A 27,913-nucleotide genomic window follows, 5' to 3' on the forward strand; every position below is an offset into this window, starting at 1 on the left:
AAGTCGATCTAATGCAGCACGTGCGCTACTCACTATCTCAGCGCGGCCTTGTCGTTAGTACTCGCTCGTCGTGCTAAAATGTAATAGAACACATTAGTGATTTCATCTTAGATATTATCTACTTCTGCGCCTCTTTCATTGAACACGCCATTTCCCAATTTCTCTGCACGATTCGCGCTACTCAATTTCGAGCGCGCAAAGGGCGGCTCCGACTCGCGCCCCTGCGCCACGCCTCTCGGGTCACGTGGAAATCAAGGCAGTTCCCGAGCCGCGAGCGGCGGGCACGACGCTCCGAAATATCGCCCAGCTTCGACCAGCCTGTTGCCAACACTCTCTCAGCTATCCTCCAAGAAACGAGCCCACGATGGACAAAATAGAATCTCTCTCGTCGACGCTGGCGAATATCACGATGTACGACATCAAATCGATGTACAATCAGGTTCGTCTCAGGAGCAATATTGGGGTTGCGTTGGTGCTGACGGTGGTGATCACAGGCGAAGAATGTCGTACTGAATGTTAGTGAGATGGAGGCAAAGGTTAGAGAGGCTACCAATGATGATCCTTGGTGTGTAGTCCCCTGTAATCGGGGCCCTGAGACTGATAATTTCTATAAAGGGGTGCAAGTTCGACATTGATGGGTGAGATCGCACAAGGGTATGTCCTGGCGGTGTACTGAATGCATACTGGAACCTGACGTTATTGGCAATATAGGACTTTCAACTTGTAAGTATTCAAGACCTGGAAATATGACACAAGCTCTCAATCCTCGCACAGCGCCCAGTTCAACGAGATCATGCCCTGTATCTACGGACGCTTCATGGAGAAGGAGGCTCGACAATGGCGTCAAATCTACAAGGTAATCACTACACATTCCTTGAATCTCTGCAATGATACTTATTGGAACAGTCTTTGCAACTCTTGGAATACCTTGTCAAAAACGGGTCGGAGCGGGTCGTGGACGATGCCCGGTCACACATCGCTACTCTTAAAATGCTGCGAAGCTTCCACTACATCGACGACAAGGGCAAGGACGAGGGCATCAACGGTGAGCTTTGCGCATCTCCCCTAGGCTAAGCACTTGTCTGAGACCTACTGCAGTCCGGAACCGTGCAAAAGAACTAGTCGAGCTGCTTTCGGATGTAGAGAAGATTCGCGCAGAACGTCGCAAAGCCAAAGCCAACAAAAGCAAGTTTATTGGTGTCGGAAACGATGGATTTGGCATGTCTGGAGGAAGTCGTTATGGTGGTTTTGGAAGTGATAGTTTAGGTGGCGCTTCAAGCTGGAACGGTGAGTTGCCCGCAGCTGGCGTCAGCGTGATCAAAGCCCTAACCTAATGATATAGATCACTACAGCAGTGGTGGAGGGAGTAGCTACGCTGGACGAAGCTCCTACAACGATAGCAGCAGCAGCCGACGCCAGTATGAGGAATATGACGCCGGTGGCGACGAGATTCGATCCAGCTCGAGCAATACCCGATCAAATTCCGTCCGAACTGCACCTAAGAAGGCAGCACCTTCCCCTCCGCCTCCCGCACCCGCTCCTGTTGTTGATCTGCTGGGTGGTTTCGACGACGATGACGGCTTCGGTGCACCGGCTACAGCGCCAGTCGCAGCTCCCGCACCACCGGCCACAAACAAGGCTCTTCCCATGGTCTCTCTCGATGGTAAGGGTTACGACGTTGTCATATATTACAACCACTTATAGTCTCCTTACAGACGATGACTTTTCGGACTTCCAACCTGCTCCTGTGGCGCATGCCGCTCAGCCTGCTGCCCCCGCTCCCGCCCCAGCCGCAGCGGCAGCTGCCAAGCCAAATCTCATGGACCTCCTGAGCCAGCCGCAAGCTCGACCCGCTTCGACTCCTCTCGCCCAGCCTGCTGTCCAAGCTCAACCTCCTCCAGGCTTCGGCCAGCCCCTGGGTGGACACCGACCCACCCCTTCTCTCTCCGCTCAGCCCTCTCAATTCGCAGCTCCCATCGGCCAAGTCCAATCCCAGCCTTTATTTGGCGGCGTACCTTTGGCTCCTACCACCAACGCCTCCTCTCCCGCTGCGCGACCCGGTTCGACCCCTGCTGCAGCACCATCCAAGCCTGCCAGTTCCGCCAACTTTGATGATCTCTGGTCCTTGTCGCTCGGATCGGCCAGCAAGTCGAGCAGCTCTTCTGGAGCACCAGCCAAGTCAATACAGGATTTGCAAAAGGAGAAGGCTATGGCGGGTATCTGGGGAGGTGGATCCGCAACGAAGCCAGCTGGTGCCGCGCAACAGCCCGCCTTCCCCGCCTTTGGAGGAAGCTCAACCACCAACAACACCAGCTCTTCCGGCGGTGCTGATGACCTCTTGCTCTAATTTCTCGACGATAGATCTCTGTTCTCGATACCTGCCATCTTCCGTTTTGACTTTCACCTTTCTTGAATGTCTTTGGATGTTCCCAATGGATATCCGTCCACTTTATTTCCAGGCTTGGATTCAAGCAATTCGAGCTAATTTGAAAATAGCTATTACATTCAAGGTATGATGTCCAAACATATCCTGCAATCGAGCGTTCGTGTTTCCAAATTCATCCAGACCGTATAATTGTCCTTCGAGGAGCGCTCGTCAATGCATAACATATATCATGCATCGATATCACATGCACCAGGGCGAAGGGCACACCATTGCGGCTGCAAAGGGATGGCACGGACGCCTCGTTGAACGAAACGGTATGCAAGATCATGCAAGCGCGGTAATGCAGTTCGACCATCGCGGCCGTGGCCAGACCAGAATACCTAGAGTACAGCGCATCAGGTTTCAGTTCCAAGCCCACGTCGTTTGTATCTATCTAAACTCACCTCTGCGGATGCAGCAGCTCGGGGCCACACGATAGGATCCAAGTTAGACGGACCAGACTGCTCTGCCCAGAGGAGTTGTTGGCCTCCAAGAACCAGCTTCGCTTCCTCTTCAGTCAGGTTGGCTCTGGGGTTGAAAGAATAGGCCTTCTGCCAGGTCTTGAATGGGTCACACCAGCTGTTTCCGTTGGGATTGTTGCCAATCCAACCTCCACCACCGCAGTCGAGGTAGAAGTAATCGGATGCAGCGTGGATGAGTCTGTGGCCTCGCTGGGCAACTGCTTTGGCGTGCTGTGAAGAGATCCATACCCTGGAAAGAGCAATATGAACGTTCGGTGGGTGTGGTGTAGGTCAGTGGAAGGACATACATGGCTACGGTATCGTTTGAGAGGGTAACTTTATGGTCGAGCACCATCTCTACAGCGCTGCTTGAGTTCTCAACGCGGTCGTAGGAGTAAGTATGAGACATACCCTGCCAGACAACAGTTGTCTTGCCCATGTCATGTAAAGCCCTGTGCGTAACTTGAGTGAAGGTATCGAGTGCCTGCTCCAGAGTCTTTCCTTGCTTCTCTACAAGTCCGAGATAATCAGGGTCTTATCCATTCACATAAAATGCAACATACCCAATTCCTTCTGGGTGGCGGCATCATCTTCATAGCAAGGCTGATTGATCTCATCCCCTCCAGTGCTGAAGAACTTGGAAGGGAACAACCTAGCGACCGAGGTCAAAAGGGAGGATGTAAAGTTGACAGTAGCTGGAGAAGCCAATCGTAGCTGTCCAGCGGGTGGTTCTAGTGGACGGGGTTTGGGATGAGAAAGACACGCCGCACAAAAGAATACACTTGCCGTAGGCGTAGCGGGTCCAGGGGGAGGCCTCGAAACAAGCGATGTGTTCGGGATGCGCGTGATGGATGATCGACGTGTGCCCAGGAGTGTCTACTTCAACGAGAATATCGATTCCTCGCTGAGCAGCGTAGTTGACGATATCCTTGACGTCATTGGGGGTGTAGATGGATGCCGGGTTGTAGGCTCCTTTGCGTGACAATTCCTCGAACCCAGGAACAACGAGAGGGAAGGATTGAGCATCAACGATGTGCCAGTGGAGGGTGTTGACCTGCCATGAATTTGTATCAAGCTCGTCAAAACGTTGTTTAAACACACCTTGACCCAGCTCATGGCATCCAGCGTTCGTTTGATGTCGGCAATAGGGAAACTGAGAGACGTGAGCATCCTGTACTGAGGGACTGGGGAAGCCTCTCACTAGTTTCGCGAAGTGTCGAGCATAAGACCGCGATACACCTGCATGTCAAAACGGCCTGTGAGTATCCACACTGAATTCATGAAAAGAAACTGCACGCACATATTGTGGCGCATCTCGAATAGAGACAGGAGCCTGTACTGTGTATACATGGCCATCCAACTCATACCACAGCTGGCTGAACGTCGTCAGACCACGGAATAACCCCAAGGTCGAATTGGCAGTTAAGACCGCTTCCGAGCCGTCCGCTGGAACAGTGAGCGTATAACCCTCCTGGCGAGTCCCGATATCTGCGATCGCCTCTTCAGCGATGGACCTGGTCTTCGCAGTTCTGCTGTTCAGTGTGACTGTGAGCGACTTGAGGAAAGGCGAGTTGCTGATGGAACTCTTGAGGGATGCACCGCGATCAGGAACGAGGAGCTGGAGCTTGTCCTCCCTCAGGAAGTGCTGTGTGCGCGAGACTGCGTCGACCAGGTCCTTCGGTGCGTGGCGCACACCGTTCAGGTTGATGGAAAAGTCTCGAGCGAGCCTCAACGGGCTCGTACCCGTCGTGATGTCGTTGGGGATAGGCCATAAAGCAGACGCTCCAGGCAGTAAGGCTAAGAACGCGGAGAAGGTGGCGAGGATGAGCATCGAGTGTAAGTAAGGAGAATGCTGATTGAATGAAACTCACGTTCTTTTATATATGTGGGACTCCTGGATGTCTACAACGCAGTTCGAAGAAGCCATTCCTTTAATAATGTAGCCGAATAAGAAGGACTAGGCGTCCCGAGGTCTTCTCTGATTGGAGCCACAGTGGTGAAGGGAAACCTTAGGGTGAGCCATATGCGCAGTTACGGTATCAAGGGCGTTGAAGGAATGTGGCGGACTGGCGAAATCTCGCTTATCGCCCGCTAGCTGCCACCCAAGGTTGAATAGGAAGACCTTGAGCACTGAAGAAGCCTGGCCCCCCATTTAGTCCATTTGGTTTCCTGGGATAGTGCGCTTGAGAAGGCCGTAAACCTCGAGACACCTGAACTGAAGGCAGCACTTGGTGGTGGTCAAGACCAACCCCTGCTTCTCACGGAGCAAGCCGAATTCGCAGGAAGAAATTGCCAGTGGTCACAGGTCCAATGGACCACATTGTTTCATGGTCTCAATCGTGACGTTTAGCAAACTTCTCGAGGTAATGGTACACAGAAGAGATCATTGTCAGATCCATCTATTTCTTTGGCTAATTAATACCCGTTGCAATCCCTAAATCGCCGCACTGGACAGGAGTCAGTGGTCAGATTTTCGGCCAGGGGTTCAGGGAGGGTTCGGACGAGAGGGGGTTCCTCAGGTCCGTACACGCGGTCAAAAATGTATCTGAGGTCATCGAAGAGCTCCAATATTAGGCCCTTCCTTTCAGGGATATAGTCGTAGAGGCCGTCACTAACATTGAAGGCATTAAACACCGCGTCAAGATCCTCTGTGGCTTGGTGTTTATCGAGGGGAGAATCATCGTAATTCCGCCACAATCGACCGTCAGAATGAACCACGAGATTTCTGAAAGCCATAATGTGTTGAATCGAGGTCAAATCGTTGAGAAGAACACGCTTAGCGACCACAACCAGGTGATGCGGAACGAGGCGAACAGCGCAAAGCTTCCCGAGGAACTTGGTCAGATTGAGAGCTTTGTGGATTTCCTCCCTCTTCTTTGGTCCACCAACGGTGTTTGATTTGACATACTCGTTGATCGACGTCGGAAGGCCCTGAGAACCTCGTCTGGGGGAACATGTGGACCGTAAAAAGAGAACGCACCTTTTGCCAATATCGAGTAAAATAATCAAGCACATGGTCGTACAGCTGACGGCGGAAGTATGCTCTCCTACTGTTTGCGTCCTGATCTTGTGAAGACTGGAAGCTTCTGTCCACGGCGAGTGCAAAATCGGTGAGGTGCTCGTCTTTGTCGCCAAACTGGACCATCCCGCACTCAGCGAAAAGTTTTCCTATGTATTGGTCGACCCTCGGAGTCGCATCGATGAGATTTGCGGCGAAGAGTTGACGCACTATGGCGTCCGATGAATGGGCAGCTACGGTGAAAGCCTGAGTGCAGGGGTTTATGCCGTACTTTTGTTGGATATACGACCAAGATCGAAGGCGTTCACTGGGTTGATGATGAATTCCCCGAGGCACGGGCATTTTTCCGAATCGATGCCTAACCATGCTTACAGGGTCATCGCGCACAAACCACAGAGAAACGTCGCATTCGCTGCCTGTTGATCCAAGACTGGAAACAGAGGGACCAGTCGACGAAGACTCGGATGAACTGAAATCTACGGGACTCGGGGAGCTAACAAAAGGCTGAGGGACGTCGTCCTGGTATAAAGGTTGAGAGGACGATGACGGTGCCTGCGGGTTTCCTGACATGGCCGAGGGGACATAAAAACTAAAAGACGAGTGCGCAGTGTTCGACAGTTGTTGCCAGGCCAGGTGTCCCGTTCCATATGCCGGGTCATATGTTGGGTAGACATCGTAATACGTGGTGGACATTGTTGCTCGAAGTTTGTCGATGGTAGAAGCAAGACTGAAAAGTGCAATTTTATAGATTTTGAACAATGGTAAGAACTCTTCTTGCCACTCGTGTGGCTGTCGGTTAAACTCCCAAGTCGGCGGACAATGGCAACATACTTCAGAGAGCGAGATATGTAGAAGGTGCAACGCACGCTAGAGCAAGGGTGGTCATTTGACTCCGAGGTCGTTGCGGGGTACCATTGTCCTTCCTAGAATATGACTTGGAGCATCATTGTCCGTGGTATGATATGGCTTGGAACACCATTGTCCGTCATGTAGAGGCACAAGTTGTTGTGGCAGGCAAGTGTTGCGGTGGTTGTCAAGTTGTTGCATACCTGTCGGAATTCACGGGACATGTGTTGGATCTCCGATTCAACGTGTTCGGCAAAATCCGTCGAACTCAGCGGCCAGTGGCATCCCTACTTTGGACTCGCCGTGTTCTAACCTCGTCTCTGAAGCAGTTCCTCCAAAGCTTTCGTATAAACGAGGAGGGGGGACGCTCGAGTTCCTCCGTTACTCTTGAAACCCGATCTCACCTCACCTCAGGGCCCAGTCTGACAAATACAAGTCATTACAAATTTAAATGAGCCGCAACTTATCCTCCGGAAAGTATATTGCGTTGCAATTCGCTCGCTGAATAACACAGTCCAAATGGCGTAGTATGGTGCAAACTCTGTGCCTTGTCTCCTCATAATCTGGCCTTCTTGGTGTCTTTTGCATAAAGGCGACCGAGTCGAACTTCGCGCTCGCAACCCTCCTCAGAACACCAATGTATCTCACACCAACTCTTGAAGGCATCCCCACTGTCGAGGCCTATGTCTCGTCCTCAGACGGCTTACAGATATATGCAACTGCGGTCGGACACAATCATCTCCCCAGTCTCGTCTTCGTTCATGGCCTGGCTTGCAGCGCTCTCATTTGGGCGAGTCTCTTCCAGAACAAAGACCTGCTCAAGCATTTCTTCCTGGTGAGTGGTGCTTTCAGTCGGCACTTCTTTGAGCTATTAACTCTTGTAGGTCGCTTATGACATGAGAGGCCACGGTCGAAGTGGAAAGCCTAGCACGGCTGAAGGGCATCTATCTTCTTTGTACGCGGATGATTTTGCCGCTGTTGTGAAAGAATTCAAGCTAAATACCCCAATTTTCGTCGGTTGGTAGGTTGCGATGGTTTCCAGATTTGTAAATACTGTTGGCTAACGCAGCTGTCGTTCTTCCTCTCGCAGGAGCCTTGGAGGTATGTCTCGTTCAGCGAATTATCAATCAACTTCGTACTAAATGTACTCTTCCTACAGCAACAGTAGCAGCAGACATATTCACCCACCTCGGTCCAGATGCCATCTCAGCAATCATCTACACAGCGCCTGTTCCCTATATGTATGGGTCGGTCGTCGACGAGGTCTCAACAGACGCTGTTGTAGCCCTGCGTCCAGGATTGCTGTCTCGCAATGACACGGCTGCCGCCTTCGCGTCGCGCATCGCGTTCGTGAACTCGTTTCTCCAAGAGCCAGACAAAGTACCGACCAAAACATTATGGTCTTGGGTTGGCGCTACGATAGTGATACCCCCGGACGTGTTCCAATCGATCCTCTTACGGGAACAGGACCCAAGTGCGTTGCTCGAGGCTGGCCGAAGTGGGTTTCCTGCTCTTTTAATCACCGGCGGGAAAGATCAAGACATTGTCGGAGAAAAGGTTAAGGTAGTATTAAAGCCTGATTTCCCTCGCCTGGAGACCTTTGATATCCCAGAGGGAGGGCATGCTATGTTCTACGAATTCGAGGAGGAATATGTTCGCGAAATCATTCGGTTTGCCTCGTCCGTCTTCCGCATTCGCTCACGTCCAGTTGGAAAGGCCTGAAGGACTTTTATCTTATTGCGTGAAATATATGGTCCCGTAGTAAGAGCTCTTGTCTACATGCAATACACTAGTACTGCCAATGCACTTCTGCAGACTGAACTCGAGTCAACCTCGCGCCGGCCGTGTTTCGGATCCGATTGATATGCCGTAGTACGGCATCAGCCGGAAGTTGCGCAAAGTTCCCACACGCCGTTCGAACTTTACACTCCACATTCTCTCTCCGACTTAACGAAATAAAGGGCCGCGTCCCGCGACTGTGGACCTTGCTTTAGCGGCTTGGACGCCTTTTTCTTTTGTGCTCAAGTCGGTTTTGCCTCTCATCGTAATAGGCGTCCCCTTACCTGTCCGCCCCCCTGTACCACACAGCTCAGTCATTGAATGCGACGCGATTTTTTTTAAATAATGAAACTGTAAATCCTAGGTTGTCTGGCTGGTCAGGACACTGCAGCCCTGCATTGTACATGCCGATAATAAAATCACCTTCTCTGCCCCTCACACAAAGTCCCAACACATACATAAGTACATACTAGGCCAGAATCATATTTCTCATGTCAGTCCGACACGTCCCAAAGCCTAACCCGCTCACAAATAGTAAACCCATGATACTTGTAGAGGTGAAAGGTGACGAACGCCAAACCCTTCCTAGACCACTGATGCCTAGCGGGCCATGCGGATTACGACCAGCACATACGAAACATACTGGAGGACACAAGGCATGCCGCCTATTAGTTGTATCCAGAGCAGCAGCATTGTGATCGAACCGAAGGAAGGGTACGATCCAAAGCAGCGGTAATGAGCCAGGAAAGGAATGCCGGCCGATGTTTGCATATCTTTGGAACTCGAGTTTTAGGCACCTAAATCTTACATAATGTGACCTGGTACAGACCTAGCTAAAGCAAGGTCAATGACCTGAACAGGAACAGGCCATACCGCTTCCTATGCACCATTGACCGGTGACGATGCAAAGAATGGATTGCACAGCATCCTTGTTTTCCTCGCTCAAATCAAGCCAAAACATTGGCCCTTGCAACAGCCACCACCGAGGATAAGAATACGTTGTTTCCCGTTGCCTACCTGCTCACTGACGTACATCGACACCTCGATGCACAAGGCACGTAACAAAAAAGATGATTCCGACCAGAAAGCGGGAGAACGGGCTGCTATTGTCGGTTTTGTAGACATCCGTTTCCAAGAAGAGAGAAAAAGAGGACTCGGGAACAGCGAGCACCAGTATATTCGGATATGAGTGGCGTTCTGGGTTCTGGATGGAATATAAAGGGAGTATTGCCTCCAGCCCTGGAGGTGCAATTTCATCCTCTCCTACTTCGTTGGCCTCATTGGCAAGATGCTTCCAGTCCTTGATATCCATGTCGTCGGTCGCGCACGGCGCCTCTCCGACGCGTCTTTCTCATCCTCCTCAGAAGCGGAATCCCTCGCCTCAGCCTCGCCTTCTCCATCTACAAGTTACACGAACCTTCTTTCTACAAAATCTGACGAACTGAAGAGGATTTTCAAGGCACACAAGAACCTCATTGTTTCCCCAGACCGTAAATCCCCCGTCTCTCCCAGCATCAGGTTATCCTTCCCCATCCTTCCATCGGTGACAAAGGAGGATAATATATGGCAACACAGGGAAGCAGGATCGTTGTTGATGGAGGACGAGCTAAACCCTGACGCTCAGACGTTCGTACCCCAAGATGATTTAAAACCAGGTTTCAAATGCTCGGAGCAGGCACCCACACCCACGCAGGACGATTTCCGCTCCATAGACATCGCTTGGCTGCAGAGGCTTTCGCCTGAACTTGAAGAGCAGTTACGTAAATACCCCACCCCTCCCGGTCTTTCACTACCTGTTCCGATCTATAACCCAGCACCTTTGCCTCTACCAAAGGCACAGTGGTTTGCAGCCTTCGCAGAGGGACTGAATTCTCAAGATCCTCTTACATTTGAACGACAGGCCCACCTCGTCGCATCGTCATGTTTCTGGACGGATCAAGATGTTGAGGACCTTGTTGTCGAATTAGTCCTGCGCATCTACGTCAATTCCGAAGACTCGAACGACAACGTAGCATTCTTTGCACACTGTCTCTTCCAAGCATTTGTCTCTGTTTCTGGGCCTATTGGTGGGCAAGCCTTCCTACTGCAGCTCCGGCAACACACTCTCAATATATTTGTCAGCTCTTTGGATCCAGTGAGTACTTTCCTTTCGTCATGGTCTCTGCAATAATTGAGCTGGATCTCAGGCCTCCTTAATATACACCTCGCGTCCGGAGAATCTTTACGCGCGTGTAAATGGTGCGCTTTCCCTTGCTCTATTCATTGCCGACCTCTTCGAGCATGGCCTATTGCTTCAAAACCACATCATGGCATGTCTTCGCCGACTCTTCGAAGGGCCAGTCGCGGTCGAAGAGCATGTTGTGGCCATTGGATATCTCGTGACGCGAGCTGGTTCAGGGCTTTGGGAGCCTTCATTTCCGCTGGAAGACAACCCGATACCATCCTTTCTGGCTAGGTTCAACGATCTGGCTGGGAGGGTTCAGTATTCGCTCCTCGGTAGGGAACCTGGTTGTTGTTCTGGTTGGGTAGGCGCTGTTTCTGACAGACTTAAAGAATGGGAAGCTTCGATGTAGTGCTAAAAATGAAGGGCCTTCACTACAAGGGAATGACATGAACATTTGAGTCGGTGATCGTCTCGTTTGTACTATGGATATTGTCTGGATATTGTTAACTGTAACCTTCATTCATTAATACGGCACGGGGGAATCGAGCATCACCATGGGCGTGTAGATCGTTACGTTGATAGGAGATCATGACGCGCAGGCAGAGGTGGGTTCTCTTCTCCATTTCAGACTCGAGCGAGTTGCTGGTGCAGCGGCCCGGAAAGGCAATCCGAGTGCTAAGAATAGCAACGCCCGTGCCAAGCCTTTTGGATGACCATGTCTGCGTGCCTGCATGCCGATGGCTATGGGACATCGTGATACGAATGGCTCATAGATAACCACACAGGCAGGTGTAGCCTCACGGTTCAGAACTACGCTTCGGCTTGCAGTGGAGAGGACTCTTCCGAGCCATCCATCGCGTTCTTGGCATCTGGAGATAGGCATTCAAAACTGCATTAGATCGACACCATTCAAGCATACCTCTGACGTACACTTGGTAGAATAGTAATACTTGATGAACTCAATATGTAACATTATTTCTGTGAACTGGGATGCACGGTTTCAGGGTCTGGAGAATCCAGGGTTCTCGTGACTGTTTGCTTCTGTTGCCGAGGAGGATCAATCGAGGACCAGCGGAAGTCGATACCTCCGAATCCGACGACCTTCTCCCCACAAGCACCCCATTCCCTCATTCTCTGGGCACAATTTTACCGAGAAAAAAAGAAGCTGATAACACACCTTCAATGGCTCATTTGTAGACAGGGATAAACTTTTAGAGATCAATGAAGTCCAGAGTCTGCATGGCGTTTTAGTTTTAGTGTGACTACTTATTGACGGGACTAGGCGTTCGACACCAGGCCAGCTTTGCTTCTCTTGCTTGGTGCAAAGGCATCTGAGAGGGTTTCCGCTTCCTTCTTCCACTAGTGTCGGCCAGATATTTGGCGGTCTTCCAGGCATTAGCTCACGCCACTTGCGCCCTACTTCATCTTCTGGCCTCCTACTCTTCGTCGGTCGGTCCCACCGCCTTCTTTTTCCTTCCACTCCTTCCCTCCCAAGGCTCACTCCTTCTGCGAATCGTTCGAGATCGCGAAAGCCCTACAAAGTTCTACGATGGAAGCAACAGACGCAGCTACGCATTCGCGAAACCGAATTCACTTTGAGCCCAGCACGAGAATCGTCGTGGGCGCTGTAATTGGGAGCATCGTCGGGGTCATATTCCTATTGGCCCTCTTCCTGCTGTGGAGACACTATTGGCGAGCGCGAAATGCAGAGAGGACGGAAGAGGTCGTCGTGGAAGAAGGAAAGCAGCCTCCCCACGGCATCGAGTCAGGTAGGTCGCGTTTTCAACAACCTATTGGATCCTTGTTGACCAGTCCCGTTCCAGAGTTCCTCGATTCGATGTCAGACCCAGATCCCTTTGCAGCGGGAGAAGTCAGAACCATTGTGTCGAGCGCACACAACACATCTCCTACTCTGACGCCGTCCTCCTCTCCGCAAAAGAGTGAATTCGAACGCGACTCAAAATTCGGAAATGACGACCACGTTACCCACTTTCACGACGTATCAATGACCGAAATGCGCCAGAGCCGCGCATCTGGAGACCTCACTGGAATACCTGAACTATCAAGAACATTCGTCGCTCATGTCCGAGCAACTGCGCGCAGTCCACCTCCAGCAGTTTAATCCACCTCTCGTCACGATGCCACTACTCTTTTCTTTCGTTCCTTTATACCGATATACTCTTTTCTAACACCTATCGCCTTTCCTCTAACCCTTCATTACCCCCACTCGCTTGCTATTTATGTTATCCTCTTGCACACCGCTTTCGTTATTCCATTACTACATACCCACCCGACCTACCAGCTACCAGCTACTAGTACTCCTACCTCTGCTTTTCACCACACCGCTAGTAAGCCAGCACTATTACTACTCCTACTTATTCGATTCCAGCTTTCAAAACTCATAAATCACCCGCCCGAACAATGTGTAGCTGCCTTGCAGATACCGCCCGATTTTGATCAATCGTCGAGTGAACTCGGTGATGGAATTCTGGACGATAGACCACGATTTCACCCAAGGAGCACTAAATACCCATCCAAATTGTACAATCAGTCATAACTCGAATATCCATGGATGGTCCACTCACGCAAGGCATTTTTCAGGCTGTAGAGCACACCAGTGGGGCTGAAGTGGAATCGCGCGGATTTTACGCTGAACCATTCGGTAACGGAGGTCGTGCAGCCGAGAAAGTGCGTCGGTGAGGTTTCGTTCGCTACCGTGGAGGCCTGTCCAGAACACCTATGGCGCAGACATGTTAGTATGCGCCCGGGAGCCGTGGACCCGACGAGACAAGGTTGTTTACCTCGGCCGATGCGGCTGCCCGTGGCCACACAATCGAGTCAAGGTTTTCTGGCGATGACTGTTCCGCCCATAGCAATTGCTGTCCTATCAAAATAGACAAGCCTTGTCGGACACTTGACCGAGGAATGGAAGTGAGCGGGACGTACCTCCAAGGACTAGATGTGCTTTACTCGGGCTGATAGAGTCTTGTGGATCGAAAGTATATGCCTGCAGTGTGGTTTGACGGTTAATCCTGGTGCCTAATGAGCCATTCAATTCGTACCTTTTGCCAGGTCTTGAAAGGATCGCACCAGCTGCGCGACAAGGAAAGGTCAACCACCTCAAGCTGTTGATGTCACGTAGGATGTAGCCCACCTATTACCAGTAGGCGAGTTTCCCAACCAACCACCACCGCCACAGTCCTAAAGGGCCTTCAGCATCTGTCCAGTAAATTGACGGGTTCACTGACCAGGTAGAAGTAGTTCGATGGCGCATGGACGATCCTGAACCCTTTATTTATCGCGTCGGCTGCCTTGCTGGAGTCGGTCCAGACCGTGACGATTGTTTCGTTCGAAAGGCTGGTCAAATCATGGGATAGCGCGATTTCTAGGACTGCATGAGAGCGGTGTCACTGCACGACGATCCGTACCACGTACCTTCCCAGACCACGGGGGTTTTCTTCAATTCCTTCAACGCTTTGTGCGTTGCATCCACAAAGTCGTTCAAAACGTGATCAAGCCCCTTTTTATCGATGGAGAGTCCGGCATCTTTCAACTCAATCTTCGTCTGTTCGTCATCGAGGTAACATCTCAAATTGATTTCATCTCCACCCGTGCCGAACATGGACGAAGGAAGCGTCTCAGCGATGTTGCTGAGCAATGAAACTGTGAACTCTCGGGTCTTTTCTGAAGTGATTCGAAGCTGTCCGGCGGGTGGTTCGTGTGCGTAGTTGTACCATGGGTCGGCCCAGGCACACGCGACATGCTCGGGATGGGAGGCTGCGACGCTGGTGGTATGTCCTGGCGTGTCGATTTCCTGTCAGAAGAGCGTCGTTAGTGCCACTCGAGTCATGAAAGGACTGGAAGAAATACCATCAAAACGTCGATGCCTCGCTACGTAGTATCCAAGGCTGTCAGTCACGTTCTAGCACTGGGAAATGGTCAAATGGACGCGCATTCACCTCCGACGCGTACTTGACAATCGTCTGCACGTCTTCCGTCTTGTATCGCTGGGAAGGTGAGTAGGCACCCTTTTGAGATAGTTCAGGGTATCCGGGTACTTCCAAGGGGAAGCTTTGCGAGTCGACAACGTGCCAGTGGAAGACGCTCATCTTGACCATGCTCATCGCGTCCAAGGTTCGAAGGATGTCATCTACTGGGAAGCTTCGTGGTATTAGAAAATTAGCATTTGTCAAGGGGGAACAAGGCACGTACAAGTTCCTGGACGTGTCCAGCAAGAGACCGCGGTACGGCTAGAGACGAAAACGGAGGTTCATTCGCGAAGTATGGCGCGACAGAACAAAGACTCCTACATAGCTAGGGCTGTCATCTTTAATCACGACTGGCGCTTGATATGTGTACACCACACCATCCCTGTCATCGTCAACCCAGTACCACAGCTGCTCGAACGTAGTCAGGCCTCTGAGAAGTCCCAACGTCGTGTCAGCTGTGATGGTCGCAGGAGACCCGTCACTCGGTAGGTTCAAGGAGTACACTTCATTCCTATCCTCCAATGGCTTGACAGACTCCACCGAGATCGACTGTATCTTGTCAGGTGGGTTCCTGAGAGATAGTACGAGCGAAGAAAGTGTCGCTCCTTCGTTCACGTTGGACAGGTCCTTTGCCCCTCGCTCATCCGTCAACCTTTGGTGCTTGTCCTGCACTATGCGTTCCTTAGTACGCGTCAAGGCCAATAGGAGGTCTTCAGGGGCGCTCGACTCGAGGTTTGACACGAGTTTAATGTCGAAGTTTGGTGAGAGCTTGACGAAGTTCGTTCCGGTTTCGAGGTTTCTGGGCAATGGCCACAGAGCGTGGGCGAGCGTTATCGTAGAAAGACATAAGAGATATTTCAGAGATCGCATAGTGAAAACGCCCTCGTCCGTATCTGCTGGGTTGCTGATAGCAGCACAGACGTCTTCAACGTGTAGAAGGTGGAGCAGCGATGAGCAGGGTCCCGAGATGCCGTTAGGGGTCCCGGTCCACGGTTCTGATGGTATGGTGCCATCCCTAGACTCGTGAACCAGTCGGTTCGGTCCCCTCAGTCCGAATGATGGTGGTGTTGATTGATGATGTCGGAGAATCAAGTTTGCCGTCCGTTGACGGTTCGACGATCCATACTGTTCTCTCTGTTCCCTCCAGCGATTCTACCACCTCATCACTTGGCGGTCGACATAATTGACCGCCCACCTCGAACGCTGTGTCTTCAAATCTGGCCCCTCACACACCTCCGCAGAGCTTACTCGTCTGTTCTTCGTGCGCGCTGTGGACCTTGTTTGTCCATGTTTGCTAAAGGCCCCCGAGGTCAGAAAACGCAAAATTCGTTCTCCTCATCGCTTCTGTGCGCCTATGCCTTGTATCATGCATGGAAACGACTGTCTGACATTCTATCAATCGTTATCTCTGTTCTCCTCTCATTTCATGACCTTTCTCTGTCGCAATCGCGATTATTCTTGCTTTTACCCCCTTCATCATCTGAATTTCGTAGTTTTCTTCTCTCAAGTACTCTTATTATTCGTCTTTTTGTGCCATTTCCAATGTATCCCATTGCCCCAGCTAGGTTTACAATTTGTGGGATGAAATGTGAAGATGAGATGGAGGGACAGCTAAAGTTACTTTCGAGATTGCCAAAGAAACACGTTATTTTCCTAAGTCGATTTTCGCACGGGCCCCTCCCGCCAAAACTGTCCCCGTTCTGACCAGCCGGTTCTGACGAACCTATCCACCATCAGTGGATAAGTGATCCCATCACCCTCTTTCGTCAGAACCGAGCTGGTTCACGAGCCTAGCTCAACCCAAGGCGTCAGTACGGACGCAATTCACTATAGAACGCCCACAGCTCCAGATAATTGTCCCTGAGTGATATATTACACGATAAAGTACAAGTAACACAAAACCTATACTACAATCCCTCGTCCCACATCTTCCGAGCCATGGCGACATAGAAACGCTCTAGATCGGCCTTCGTCTCCAGCTCATTCTTCCTCCACTGTTTCCTCTCCCGCTCCATCATCTTCTTGACCTCCTTCCTTAACGTTTCTGGCTTTGCCGAGGGTAGGATGGAAATGTCGATACCGGAAGCGCCAGAACCAGCAGTAAGAGACACCATTTCCGCTGAAAGCTTCTTCATCTCCTCAGTAGCAGTCTTCTCGAATGGACGTTGCTCCTGAGTTCCGTTACCCGAATCTGAAGCCCCAGAAGTGCTGAGGTAGGGAATCTTTGTGGCGCTGACGAGGGTTTGAGGGCCGGGTATTTGCTCCACTAGCCAGTCGACCACGACAGACAGGCGCTCAGTAGAGGAGCGCACGACTTGATCTCCCTTGCGGAACTCATGCTCCCTCTCCTCCAACGTAGGCTCTCGAACTTCCCTGTCTGTTTCACAAACGCTTTCCTTGTCAGAGGAAGGCTTCACGTCTCGCTTCCAGCCAGTGAGGAACCTGGTCCATTCCCTGGTCGATGATGATTCCTTCTTCGCGGAAGCGGCGGACGTTGAAGCTGCCGAAGTTGAGACACCCAGCCCGATGACTGGGATTGCAGGAAGGTCTACACCAAACTCGATTCCTCGAGCACCTCGCATCTCCCAGTCTAGATGACCTTGAGTTAAAGTGCAATTTTAAAGAAAAGGGGCAACTCACGGTCGCAGCCATCCAGAACACCAAGGAATTCTCCCCACTTAGCGCTCTGCACTGTCACCAAGCCATCATTGCCCCATTCATGCTCGTCCGCCCAGAGAGGAGGCCGCGGTGGGTGCGGTTCCCAGTCGTTAATATCATGCTTGTCGAAATGTTCTTGCATGAGCTGCATCCGCTGCTGCTCCTCCGCATCATCGACAATCATCTTCGTGAACCAGAAAGGATGCAATATGCTAACACCGGGGACGCGACCCGCGACGCTCCAGTACTTGACTCTTGGATCATCCGGTGTAGCTGGGTTGAACACGTCATTGAGGTATGTTGAGGTGAGATTGGCGTAGGCTGGAGAATCCACGACCGAAAGCAAGAGGGTGGTGAAGGACGATGGGAGGGATGAGAAGTTAAAGGACGAAGGTGTCGACGGTGATTGACCATTGGAATCTCCATTCGCTGTCATAGGTGGTGGCCCCTCGGAACCTTGAGAGTGTTTGCCATTCTTGAGCAACTCGATTTCCTGCTCGCGGAGCTTTCCTATCCCAATGTTGTCCTGTCGTAATTGAGTCTATCGCCTGCTCTACTGTTAGAGTTGAAGGTGCACTCACGACGCACCAGTCCATGAATGGACTTCCGCGATGAGGGGTACTGATCGTTGTGAGTGATAGAGGGGTGTACTCAGAGGGCCGGCCGTGCGTGATTAGATGTCTGCAGTCCAGTCCACCCATAGAGTGCGCAAGCATATTGACTCCGCGTCCTCTCGCCTTGTCCTTGAGCTGCTCATCTAGGCGAGCAGACCTAGACGAGATATTGCCGGTTCTTGGATATTTTAGCACAAGCAACGAGATCAAGTCCAAGGAGTCCTACTTACCCGGGAACTGACGTGACTATCACTTCCGCACCTAGCTTGCCGCGGAGGATAGACAGAACGTTCGCCCAGTAATGCATTCTCATTGTCGGGAATGTAGAGGGCCCTCGCACGTCAAATCCATAGAGGCCTGTAGCTCGGTGAACGAAGACCCCAGAAACCTTGTCGCGGTACTCACCATGACAGAGTACAATCGGATAGCGGGGAGTTCTAAGCGGGTCAGATAGAGCAGGGTTGGCGATTAGTTGGTGAATAATGTCCCGAGGTGTCTCTGTCTCATGCTGATCATCCCGACGAGGTGGTGGTCGTGGGTGGTCGGTCTGGTCTGGTTTCTCTGGTGTTGGAGCTGAGCTAGCTCGTCGTTCGCTGCTAGAAGAGAACAGCGAAGGCCACCATGGCAATGAGATAGATGATGCTAAAGCCAATTAGATACGAAATGAGCATGAAGACTAGAGTACAGACCTTGATTGATATACTTGTCCTTCACATTATCCCACTGCTCTTGAAATGGCAATAATGCCTCCCAGCGACATTGTTGAAACCACGTTGCGTCCTCACAGTCCTGAGTCTTCGTCCGCGACGCCTTAAGGTCTCCGTGGGTCCCGAGATGGTAATACGGTGCCTGCCTACTTTCGTCGTGGTGGTGTTTGAAATAGTGGTGTGAGATTGAGAGAGTCGAGACGACGTTGACGAGTCTTCTGAATAAGACGACGACGTGCGTCGGGATCGCGATGCTCTTCATGGCATTGGAGCAGAAAACAAGACAGACGTCGCCCCAAAGGGAGGCTCCCGCCCCACTGATCTCGAACTCCGGCCGAATGCCACGTTTGGCTACCGGTCCGACTCGGCATCAATACACACCTGGCAAGGACTACAACTTCAAACAACGATTCCAATTCGTAGTAAGTACAACATTCGTGAACATACAGATTCAGCAGAGAATAGAAAACGTCATGTTCGTAAGTAAGGATCATCAAGACTAGGACTCATGGAAAATAATAAATCATGGTCAACCTGAGCGGTACAGAACTCAATGGAGTCCACACCCACGCATTCCGAGGCCATCAAGATAGTAGCTTCAAGTTCGAAAAATATTGGATGGCCTTTCCGTGTGACACCTTACTACGGAGTAGTTTTCAAGCTTTCTGGAACAGCAGGGATGGCAGGGACCAAAATAGGGTTGTAAGCAGCAGCCAGTGCCTTTTGATTATCCAGACTTCTTTCAGGATCGGCGATAACTGTACAGTAATGTTCGAAACGCGTTCACCACAATTGAAACTGTTGAGACGCACCATAAACGTAGCCTTCGTCATCAACAAGTTTCTCGAGGCGAGCCGAGTCTTTCAACGATACGTGGTGAATGAACTTCGGATTAACATCGTCCGCCATCCAGACACCAACAATGGTTTCCAACATCGACGAAGGACGGATAGGAGAGACGTCCCACGGTTGGCGTGGTGTCCACTCTCGTGACGCCTGAGGTCTGAACCACTTTCTGAAATTGTAGACGACAACGCCAAGGACTAGCCCAAGCAGGACGAAGGCAGAGGCTAATGAAAAGACTGCGAGTCAACATGTGGCCACACCATTACACAGGCGATAAAGATTACTGATAAATAAGATATCAAGTGCGTTCGAGCATGATTCTTCCCTTCGCTGGAGAACAGGCATAATGTCAAGGCAGAAGTCTGAACACAAGTCCAAAGAGAAGAACAGAGGGCCACGGGGAGGTGGCCAGGGTGAACCATCCACCAGACGTCCTATATAGTGACTCAGGTGCTCCAAACCGTAAGAAGCGCTCCTATTTGCATGAGCTGCTATTGTGTGAAAGCTTTATTGGCGTTCCAACACAACAGCAGTTCGCCTCTACAGCACTTTTCCCGTTTTTGGTTTAACGAAACTTCCTTTACGTACGCAGTCAACTGGAGCTGCCGATAGTAAGTGCAGATAACTACCGCATCCAGGTAGCTTGCACCCACACGAATGATACGGTAAGTAGTTAACTAGCCGAAGCTGATAAAATGGACTGCGAATTACGCTGTCGAAGTCACGTATTTCCAGCTCGAAACTACATACTTATGTGCGATCAATTGTACTGACAGCTGCCCTGATGTTCCATATATATTCGGTGTAATTCCGGGCCTTATCTCGCCCTTCCGCTGGAAACTTCTGGAGGCGGTTCGACAGGCGCCCGTACCGATGTAATTGCTCCATAACAGGAGTAAGTGCTCACTAGGAGGTGTTCCGAGTCAAAGAGCTACTCAGAAGCAAGTATGTAGGCACCACAAACCTATGCGCATTTTCTTTCGAGCTGAAGATCTTAGCTTCCGCCATCGCTCGACTGCAACCAGACAGTAACACATTCCAAGTACGAGTATCACTAGACCTGGAGGCAAGAAGAACATCAGTGTTACTCGATTTCTCTCGAATTGTATGGACCTACCGCCATGGATAACAATCGGCGGCTGTTCATTCTCAGCATGGGCCAGTTCTGATGCAGCGGTACCTCGAGATTTGGGAATCCACATTCGCCCGCCAGAGAATCACTACCTTATTGCCCTGTTTGCAGCGTACACTGGTAGACTCAGACGTCAAGGTGAGCCTGCTTTATGAGGGGAGCGTGGGGGAGGGGGTGAACAGAGGAAGAAAGATGTCTCATCCTGTAATTGTGCCTTCGAAGAAGGCGGCGATGACCAAGGCTGTAAATCCGGTCTGCTCAGGGCAGTGCCTTTTGGCGTGGACTTGCCTTCTAGGAGTAAGGTCCGCAAAAGACATGTCATTCGACTAGGATAATTCGGAATGCTGTGGAAGTGAATACATCCATCTAACCACGTATGTACAGGCTTTCAGATAAAGCCATTTTCACACTATACCTGCCCTGGTAGTGGGTCTTATCTAGGCGCTCTCTGTGACAAGGGATCAGCGCAATTCACTGTGACGCAGATGATTCGGAAGAGATTCGGTATAATATCAGAGCTCGACGACAACGTCTGATTTGCTTCGGAAACCACAACAACTTCTAGGTCGCCAATGACGGGCCAAATGCGAATGCGAACAAGCGCCTGATCGCAACGGGCGCTTCAAGTCAGAATCCCCTATTACCGGTTCGTTGATCACAGAATAGGCGAAGACATTTCCATAGCTCCTACTCGCTGTTTCCCAACTGACATGTCATATTTGAGTAGTAGAGATCGTTTACAGTTCTACAACTTATGTCCCTAATTGTCCTAGGATTGAGAAAGGAAGTACTGCACTGTCATAGATAAGGGGAAAGGGGACGAGAGAGGAGAAGCGCCCGTGAGACTTATCTTCTCTCCCTCGAACACCCAGGGCTTGAGAGGCGAAAAGGAAAGTTAAGACCAAAGGCGAATATAACTACTAGGGCCCCCAAGAACTGCGCGTAGTCGGTCCACTTGTACGCGCCAAAAGGGAGGGTCGACTTCGCCGACTCGTGGACCTCGTGTCACCTGCACAAGAATTTGTCAATGAGATGTTTTCCCCAGAACAAGGGCACTCCGAACGCTTACAGCAGGCAACGGGAGCCGTACCTCTTCTTGACCCGGAGAAAGGCTGCCGTTGCCCCGAGACAAGAAGCGGGCTACAGCTGAACCACTGAACTGCGAAGAACCTCTTTCTCCACTTCTAACAGCGGCTCCAGCAGCTGAGACAGGAACGGAAGCTCGTGGGGCAGGGGAGATTCTATATACGCTTCGAAAAATCCAAACGAGGCAACCAATGGTTAAGGCGACTGGTGTAATCAAAGAGAGTCAGGTTAGAAAATGTACTGTGCATGCCTGTAGCCACCACCACCACCACCAATATCCTTCACAACCTCAAGGAGGACGTACTCAAAAGAAAAATTCCAACCGTCGCAACCACTACCCTCTCAGGCTTCGAGGTCCACATAAAGAGGATACTGTCACAGTAGTGAAGGAAACCGCCGGGTCGGTGCTGTTTACGTAGAAAAGCAACTGTGACCAAGGGAAAGTCTACCAGGCTGGTAAATTCTCGAGGCAGATTAAGTGTACTTATATATATGTATTCCGGATGATCAGCTATCAAGAGTAATATTGAAAGGATAGTATTGGCTGAGGCAAAAGCTGTTAGATGCTCGGAAAAGGTGTAACGGGCAGTGCTTCAAATGCGTGACAGTATGCCTTCGCTGTGAGAAAGCATATCGCTCTTTTCCTCCCAAACAGGACTAGTTTACACGGTTTTTACCCAACGCCTCGTGTCTGTGTGCAACGCGCGCCTAAAGTTCAAGTGCCAAGCCTAGGTGGACTGAGCGGCCCGTCAGAACCCGGTGATGAGAGAGGCTCGGTGTCGCCGCTAGCGGTGGGGCGACCACTTTGTACCGACCAGCTTTCACCCAACCCCAGTTCGACCCACATCCAAGCTGTTGGGCTTGAATCGAATGCTCTGAAGCTGTCCTGAGAGTTTCTGAGAGTTATATAGGCGAGGAGACTGGGAAGGGCACTTTCTGAAAAGGTACAACATCTCGTCGCTTATGAATCTTGTCGGCAGTCCCGAAAGCTCAGAACGAACCTTACAGCTTTCTACAGCTTTTGAACAATGCTGGAAATTCCGCTCACCTTTCCGAATTCTTCTAGGCTCCGTGACAAGAGCTGTGAACGACCACCATGGGGAAGTGTAATCGAACAGAGCTTCCTGTCCGCAACACCAACAGCACTCGAATATTGGGAAGGCTGCAATGATACGGAAACATGTGGTATTGTTGTAGGATGCGAAGATGGGTCGCTGTATGTCTTTGGCCATTTCGAGGGCCCCACCCCAATAGCAATTCCATCAGGAGAACAACGGAAAAGGCGACCGCGAAGCCCTTTACCTTTCCCATCTTCAAGGGGGGCGACAAATCCGAGTACCCCTGTATCGACGTCATTCTCTCTGTCTTTCACAAGGCCACGTACAGTCTCAGGAGTCACAATAGAGCGGGTCGAAGCGCCAAAGAACTTCGTGGACTTTGATGACGAACCCGACAGGCTAAAGGACATTCTCCAGGGAAGAAACCCCAATCCCAAAGGCTCTGATACAGCCTCTATTTCAGCTGCGTCTCCGGCACCATCAATCGCCGAGTCTTTGTCGAAATCGAAGAGGAAAAGCCCTCCAAGAAGGTCGTTGTCTATCGGAATTTCTGGTGCGACGACCCCACGCTCATTCTCACCCAGTTCACCACATTCCCCGCACGAACGCTCACATCGATGGTCGCCTTCCTTCTCACTCCGCTATCACATTATTCCTTCATGCTCTGGACCAGGACACGCAGTCCGTGCAGTCCAAATCCTGGAGGGCAATCAGTACATTGCTGTTCTACACCAACCGGGCGATCTGAGCATCTATTCGACACGGGACGGGGAGTGCGTCTCGTCAATTTCCGTTGTCGAAAAGTTAGATGTCCAGAGGTCTCGCGAGATATGGACCTGGTGCTCGTTGAAAGTCGGAACGATCGATGGGGTAAGAGGGCTCACAGACTTTCCTTGGCCCATGCTAAATTTATGAGCAGGAGACGCTGCTTCTTGTCACAGCGGCAACAGATTCCAGCACATCGGCTGCAACGCCTGACCTCGATGAGGCTTCCTCAGAGAAGTCCCTCACGGTGGCATTCCTACTTGCAGATGGACCTGAAGGGATTCGGTTGGAAAAGTTGGGGCGTTGTGACCTCCTGGGCCCGGCGAGAGGGATTGGTATCTACAATGGACCAGATGGTGAGTTGTAAAAATCTTCTTCGTTTTGCCCGCTCACGCATTTTCAGAATCTACGGCTCTGTTTTCTATCGATGCTCAAGGCCAGTTACTGCTACGGCCAATAGAGCTCGGCCCCCCGACTCCACACACAATCTCGAGCATATCGACCACTCCCGAACCTGACCATCTGGGCCATCTCGCCTTGGCCAAGAGCATCAAAGCAATAATGAATCGATCCCCCGACCATCTTGACGTTTCCTCGCAGCCTGGCCATCAGAAGCCTAGGATACATCTGCTTGGCGCACGCAACGCTGGCGTCCTTCTCTCAGATTCAACGCTTACCGGGCTTTCAACTCGCAACATCGACGGTGTCCTATACGGGATTGTGTGGGCCCATCGTGAAATGACGGTAGGAGCAGTTGTCTTTTGAATAACGTCATCCACTCACTTCGCGTTAGGTTTTTTCATACAATTCCAACTCGCTGCAAGTCCTTCTACGTGAGACCATCCCTGACATCGAGGATGCAGAATGGCTTGACAATACGACCTACGCCCTCTCATTCAAGGTGATCTACCTTCCTGTTCGCATTCAAATAATCTGTAACGTGCACCATAGGATAAGATGGAAGTCTATGCCCTGAAATCAGTGGACGCTGATAACAACTCAATCGCATCCCCTGAAGCTAGCCATGAGACGCCCTGCCGCTACCGGTATGTTGACTAATTTCATGGCTTGTTACACATCTCCTCATTTCCGACCGTATCCAGCCCAGATCTTGTTAGGATTTTACCAACAGGTCCCCACGAAGCGGGTACTTTCATCCCATCCTCCGACCTAATATTGACCAAGGTCGACAAAAAAGGAAACCGAACACTGGTTTCTTTCCATGTTCGCCCTGGGAAGGATAGTCCAAATGGTGCTTCAACCGTCTTATGGCAGCCATGTCATCAGGACAAACCAGCTCGATCAGAGCTTGTTCAGACGGCGACTCTACCCATCGAACTCGAAACCATCGTCCAGGGCTACTGTGGGTCTCTTCTTAGTGGGATGTATTCCTTCCTCACTGATTCTCCTCCCGGTAGCCGATGGTCGATTGAGGCAATTCACCCTTGAACAAATGATCGTGCAGAATTCAGACTCTACGCTGCCGCCATCGGCTGCCTCGAGAACATCAGAGCCGTCCTTCAATGGATGTGTACTAGCCCTTAATGTCGTCCAGAATAAGAGGACCCGTGAAAAATACGTTGTTGGAGGCGTGGACGACGGTTCCATTGCCTTCTGGAGCTTGAGGTTATTTTTATCTCTTGCCCCCATCGTGTCTGGCTGATTCCTCTCCCCTTTTAGCACCTTAGAACTATGTGCTCGTTGGATTGCATTTTGTAGCCCACTCGTACGGGTCATCGCATTTGACGACGATGTTGCTGGTATCCTACGCGGCTGTGTCTTGTGCATTGCCGCTGACGGCACCATTGCTGTCATCGTAGTCGATGGTTTCCAATTGTAAGTCCTCGACACAATGATGGTGCTATGGCTCACAGGACGTCAGTCTGTATCTTATACCAGGTTCATTCGCTCCGTTGAATACCCTCTGTATTCGAGGAAGTAACCTGTTGTTGATATATGGAAACCAGCTGGCTCGAACATGGGATTTGCAAGCCAAAGAGTTCCATAGGTCCATGACACCAGACAAGGCACAAGAGCTTTTAGACCAAGACGAGTGGCTTACGATGCAAGTATCTCAGAGCTATTGTATCCAGACGCGAAGCTGATCACAAAGCCTCCAGATCGCTGGATCCTGGCTCAATCTTGTCACCTTCAGAGTGGAGAACCATCGCGCCTGCATCGACTGGACGGGATAGCGGTAAGTAAGTGAATAAAGGCTGTTCCCAACGGTCATCTCAAGTCAATCCACAGTTGCAACATTAGCGTTTGCCTTGGAGAGGTTCGTGCAAGTAGCGGTGGCCGTCACCAGAACCATCAGCACCAGTAAGGATGAAGTAGAAACTATCCTACGCACTTTCGACCGACTTCGACTGCTACTTGCTGTGGTTCTGACGCCTGGCCTAAGCCCCGATCTAGACTCTGTCTGTTCAGGAAAGCTCAATCTACCCCCCGCAATCGTGGGCGTTGGTTTGTCGAGTCTCAAGACTACGACCCTCTATTCTTCAGCGCAACCACAAGACCCATGGTGTATATCTGGAAATGTTTCGGCGTCACGACTTCTGGCCATCGTGTATGTGACGCGGGCTCTGAGCTTATTTGAAGGTGCGCAACTTTGCGCATGTACTGTTCGCCAAGTTTATCAGTTCCTTAGACGCCGCTGAGGCTGCCAACGCGGTCATCGGATTCTACACGACATCCCTGGGCCCTTGTATCGGGCCCAAATACTGCCCGCCTAGCTTGGAATATCTGGCCAAGATATGGTTCCCTGCTTCGAGTGAGTGGCATTCACTTCGCATTGACGCTTTGTCTAATGACCCTCCAGACGAACTGCGACAGTCTATAAGAACGGTTTTCGACGCTACTCTCGCCCAGCTCACGGACCAGCAAATCATCGACGTCGCGGAAAAATGGCAACAATACTGTAGGTGGAGAACCGCCAGGGTGCCTGATCTGTTCTAAGAACTTTTCTATAGTGCCGTATTCCCAACCAGATGAAGAACGCGAGGACATCCGGACCGCCATTGCATTGTTTATATGTGGCTTCATAGCTGCAGAGCGCTTCAGCCTGTTGTCGGTTAGGTATGGATAAGTACTACTACCTTGCGCTATTCCATTCGCTGACCACCTGTTCAGCGCCCTTCTCGACATCTCTAAATCAGTCGCGTTATACTTCCACGACGAGAACTCGACACATCGCGTGTTGGCCATCGACCTGTGTTCCAAAGGTTTCCATGTCTGGCAACAATACGTCGACACCCTCGAAATCTTGCGCTCGTTGTTCATGCTGGCGACGACCACCCGTAAGGCATCCATCTCCCCGCAAAACGTAGGAGCGCAAGCACGCTTGGCCGTTCTTTCCATCGCAGCTCAAAACACGGCGCTCTTCATGTCGACCCTTTGTGTGGATATCCTTGAACCATCCGGACTGGAGCACAGGCGCTCGGTGATGCAAATCATCGCGTTCCTCATTCGAAAGGTGCGCAAATGTCCGCTGTAGCCTTTGAGATCTTGTTTCTCACGTTTAGTATAGCGTCCACTGACCTTGCGACCTCATATCCCCCGGCTCATGGAAGCTGTCGTGAAATCCCTGGATCCCAACTCGACTGGAAATCGCGAAGCTGTTCTGGGGGCTGCAACTGAAATCATAGGATACGTTGTCAAAACGTTAGTTTTGTTATGACAAGTCTTGTTCTCGAAAGACTGACACCGTTGATTTAGGTTCCCCACCGTTGACTTCCACATGGGCTCCCAAAAGTTAGCGGTTGGAACGAGTGAAGGAGCTGTTGTGATGTACGACCTGAAGACTGCTATCCGCCTCTACGTCCTCGAGGGCCACCGACAGCCGCTGACTGCGCTCAACTTCTCGCCAGATGGGAGGCGGCTTGTGACTGTATCTTTGACTGACCAGCACGTTCTTGTGTGGAAGGTTGGTACAGGCTTTTCGAGTTTCTTCGCACCGGGGTTGCCTCCGCGACAAGGTCACGGTGGTTCAGAACCTTTCAAAAAACTCCCGTTCAATATTGGTTTGGAAGGTAAGATTAGTCACAGAATCTAATGCATATGAGCCTGCCCTTATGGTATCTTTTCAGGGGATGTTTCTGGCAGCAACGTATTGGATCCTGTTGTGTTTGAATGGTCCGGAGACCGTAGTGTCAAAGTCAAAATTCGCGACTGCGTATTGACATTTAGCACTTAATTGTTGGTCGTTCCTTTCCTTTACAAGTATGCATGTTACCCGTATCTTTTCTCCGTATGATCAATCACACTTAATGTAACGATTCGTTCCGAAGTGCGGCATTGCAGCTACGAGTGGTCTGAATGGCGTGCCCTTGAAGAGGGCAGGGTTCTCAGTAAACTAAGCAGGG

General features: G+C 51.0%; 9 protein-coding genes across 9 annotated transcripts; 5 read left to right on the top strand and 4 right to left on the bottom strand.

Annotated features, from left to right (window-relative positions):
* Positions 1 to 364: 364 nt before the first annotated feature.
* On the top strand, positions 365 to 2,347 carry CC1G_03419 (epsin-3; the record flags this gene model as incomplete). Its single annotated transcript, XM_001835585.1, has 9 exons — positions 365 to 439; positions 495 to 565; positions 616 to 654; positions 712 to 723; positions 775 to 856; positions 907 to 1,045; positions 1,099 to 1,287; positions 1,343 to 1,663; positions 1,716 to 2,347. 9 exons carry the CDS (start codon positions 365 to 367, stop codon positions 2,345 to 2,347), a joined length of 1,560 nt encoding a protein of 519 aa, XP_001835637.1.
* Positions 2,348 to 2,613: 266 nt separating this feature from the next.
* Positions 2,614 to 4,717, bottom strand: CC1G_03420 (beta-hexosaminidase; the record flags this gene model as incomplete). The annotated part of the gene is made up of 9 exons (XM_001835586.2): positions 2,614 to 2,766; positions 2,830 to 3,136; positions 3,195 to 3,243; positions 3,298 to 3,396; positions 3,450 to 3,581; positions 3,667 to 3,940; positions 3,988 to 4,039; positions 4,088 to 4,125; positions 4,187 to 4,717. The coding sequence occupies 9 exons, from the start codon at positions 4,715 to 4,717 to the stop codon at positions 2,614 to 2,616; spliced, it is 1,635 nt and encodes a 544-aa protein (XP_001835638.2).
* A 584-nt stretch (positions 4,718 to 5,301) lies between these two features.
* On the bottom strand, positions 5,302 to 6,598 carry CC1G_03422 (hypothetical protein; the record flags this gene model as incomplete). The annotated part of the gene is made up of 2 exons (XM_001835588.2): positions 5,302 to 5,817; positions 5,867 to 6,598. The coding sequence occupies 2 exons, from the start codon at positions 6,596 to 6,598 to the stop codon at positions 5,302 to 5,304; spliced, it is 1,248 nt and encodes a 415-aa protein (XP_001835640.2).
* Positions 6,599 to 7,388: 790 nt separating this feature from the next.
* CC1G_03423 (hypothetical protein) lies at positions 7,389 to 8,473 on the top strand (the record flags this gene model as incomplete). The annotated part of the gene is made up of 4 exons (XM_001835589.1): positions 7,389 to 7,586; positions 7,636 to 7,772; positions 7,842 to 7,852; positions 7,911 to 8,473. The coding sequence occupies 4 exons, from the start codon at positions 7,389 to 7,391 to the stop codon at positions 8,471 to 8,473; spliced, it is 909 nt and encodes a 302-aa protein (XP_001835641.1).
* A 1,345-nt stretch (positions 8,474 to 9,818) lies between these two features.
* CC1G_03424 (hypothetical protein) lies at positions 9,819 to 11,103 on the top strand (the record flags this gene model as incomplete). Its single annotated transcript, XM_001835590.2, has 3 exons — positions 9,819 to 10,664; positions 10,717 to 11,026; positions 11,084 to 11,103. 3 exons carry the CDS (start codon positions 9,819 to 9,821, stop codon positions 11,101 to 11,103), a joined length of 1,176 nt encoding a protein of 391 aa, XP_001835642.2.
* Positions 11,104 to 12,243: 1,140 nt separating this feature from the next.
* Positions 12,244 to 12,816, top strand: CC1G_14975 (hypothetical protein; the record flags this gene model as incomplete). Its single annotated transcript, XM_002910598.1, has 2 exons — positions 12,244 to 12,463; positions 12,518 to 12,816. 2 exons carry the CDS (start codon positions 12,244 to 12,246, stop codon positions 12,814 to 12,816), a joined length of 519 nt encoding a protein of 172 aa, XP_002910644.1.
* A 270-nt stretch (positions 12,817 to 13,086) lies between these two features.
* CC1G_03425 (beta-hexosaminidase) lies at positions 13,087 to 15,553 on the bottom strand (the record flags this gene model as incomplete). Its single annotated transcript, XM_001835591.2, has 12 exons — positions 13,087 to 13,216; positions 13,280 to 13,431; positions 13,496 to 13,578; positions 13,641 to 13,701; positions 13,757 to 13,787; positions 13,849 to 13,895; positions 13,943 to 14,079; positions 14,130 to 14,508; positions 14,565 to 14,585; positions 14,654 to 14,855; positions 14,907 to 14,944; positions 15,005 to 15,553. The coding sequence occupies 12 exons, from the start codon at positions 15,551 to 15,553 to the stop codon at positions 13,087 to 13,089; spliced, it is 1,830 nt and encodes a 609-aa protein (XP_001835643.2).
* Positions 15,554 to 16,590: 1,037 nt separating this feature from the next.
* CC1G_14976 (lipase 2) lies at positions 16,591 to 19,853 on the bottom strand (the record flags this gene model as incomplete). The annotated part of the gene is made up of 8 exons (XM_002910599.1): positions 16,591 to 17,273; positions 17,324 to 17,867; positions 17,923 to 18,133; positions 18,186 to 18,312; positions 18,361 to 18,597; positions 18,645 to 19,013; positions 19,475 to 19,732; positions 19,793 to 19,853. The coding sequence occupies 8 exons, from the start codon at positions 19,851 to 19,853 to the stop codon at positions 16,591 to 16,593; spliced, it is 2,490 nt and encodes an 829-aa protein (XP_002910645.1).
* Positions 19,854 to 22,754: 2,901 nt separating this feature from the next.
* CC1G_03428 (hypothetical protein) lies at positions 22,755 to 27,744 on the top strand (the record flags this gene model as incomplete). Its single annotated transcript, XM_001835594.2, has 20 exons — positions 22,755 to 22,942; positions 23,248 to 23,337; positions 23,369 to 23,654; positions 23,704 to 23,905; positions 23,953 to 24,293; positions 24,343 to 24,450; positions 24,501 to 24,595; positions 24,653 to 24,912; positions 24,968 to 25,175; positions 25,230 to 25,385; positions 25,432 to 25,602; positions 25,670 to 25,746; positions 25,800 to 26,150; positions 26,200 to 26,322; positions 26,371 to 26,469; positions 26,522 to 26,627; positions 26,682 to 27,024; positions 27,079 to 27,212; positions 27,267 to 27,580; positions 27,638 to 27,744. 20 exons carry the CDS (start codon positions 22,755 to 22,757, stop codon positions 27,742 to 27,744), a joined length of 3,759 nt encoding a protein of 1,252 aa, XP_001835646.2.
* Between the last annotated feature and the right edge of the window lie 169 nt (positions 27,745 to 27,913).

This window comes from Coprinopsis cinerea, assembly GCF_000182895.1.
Source record: "Coprinopsis cinerea okayama7#130 chromosome 8 map unlocalized cont3.8, whole genome shotgun sequence".
NCBI classification, from domain to species: domain Eukaryota; kingdom Fungi; phylum Basidiomycota; class Agaricomycetes; order Agaricales; family Psathyrellaceae; genus Coprinopsis; species Coprinopsis cinerea.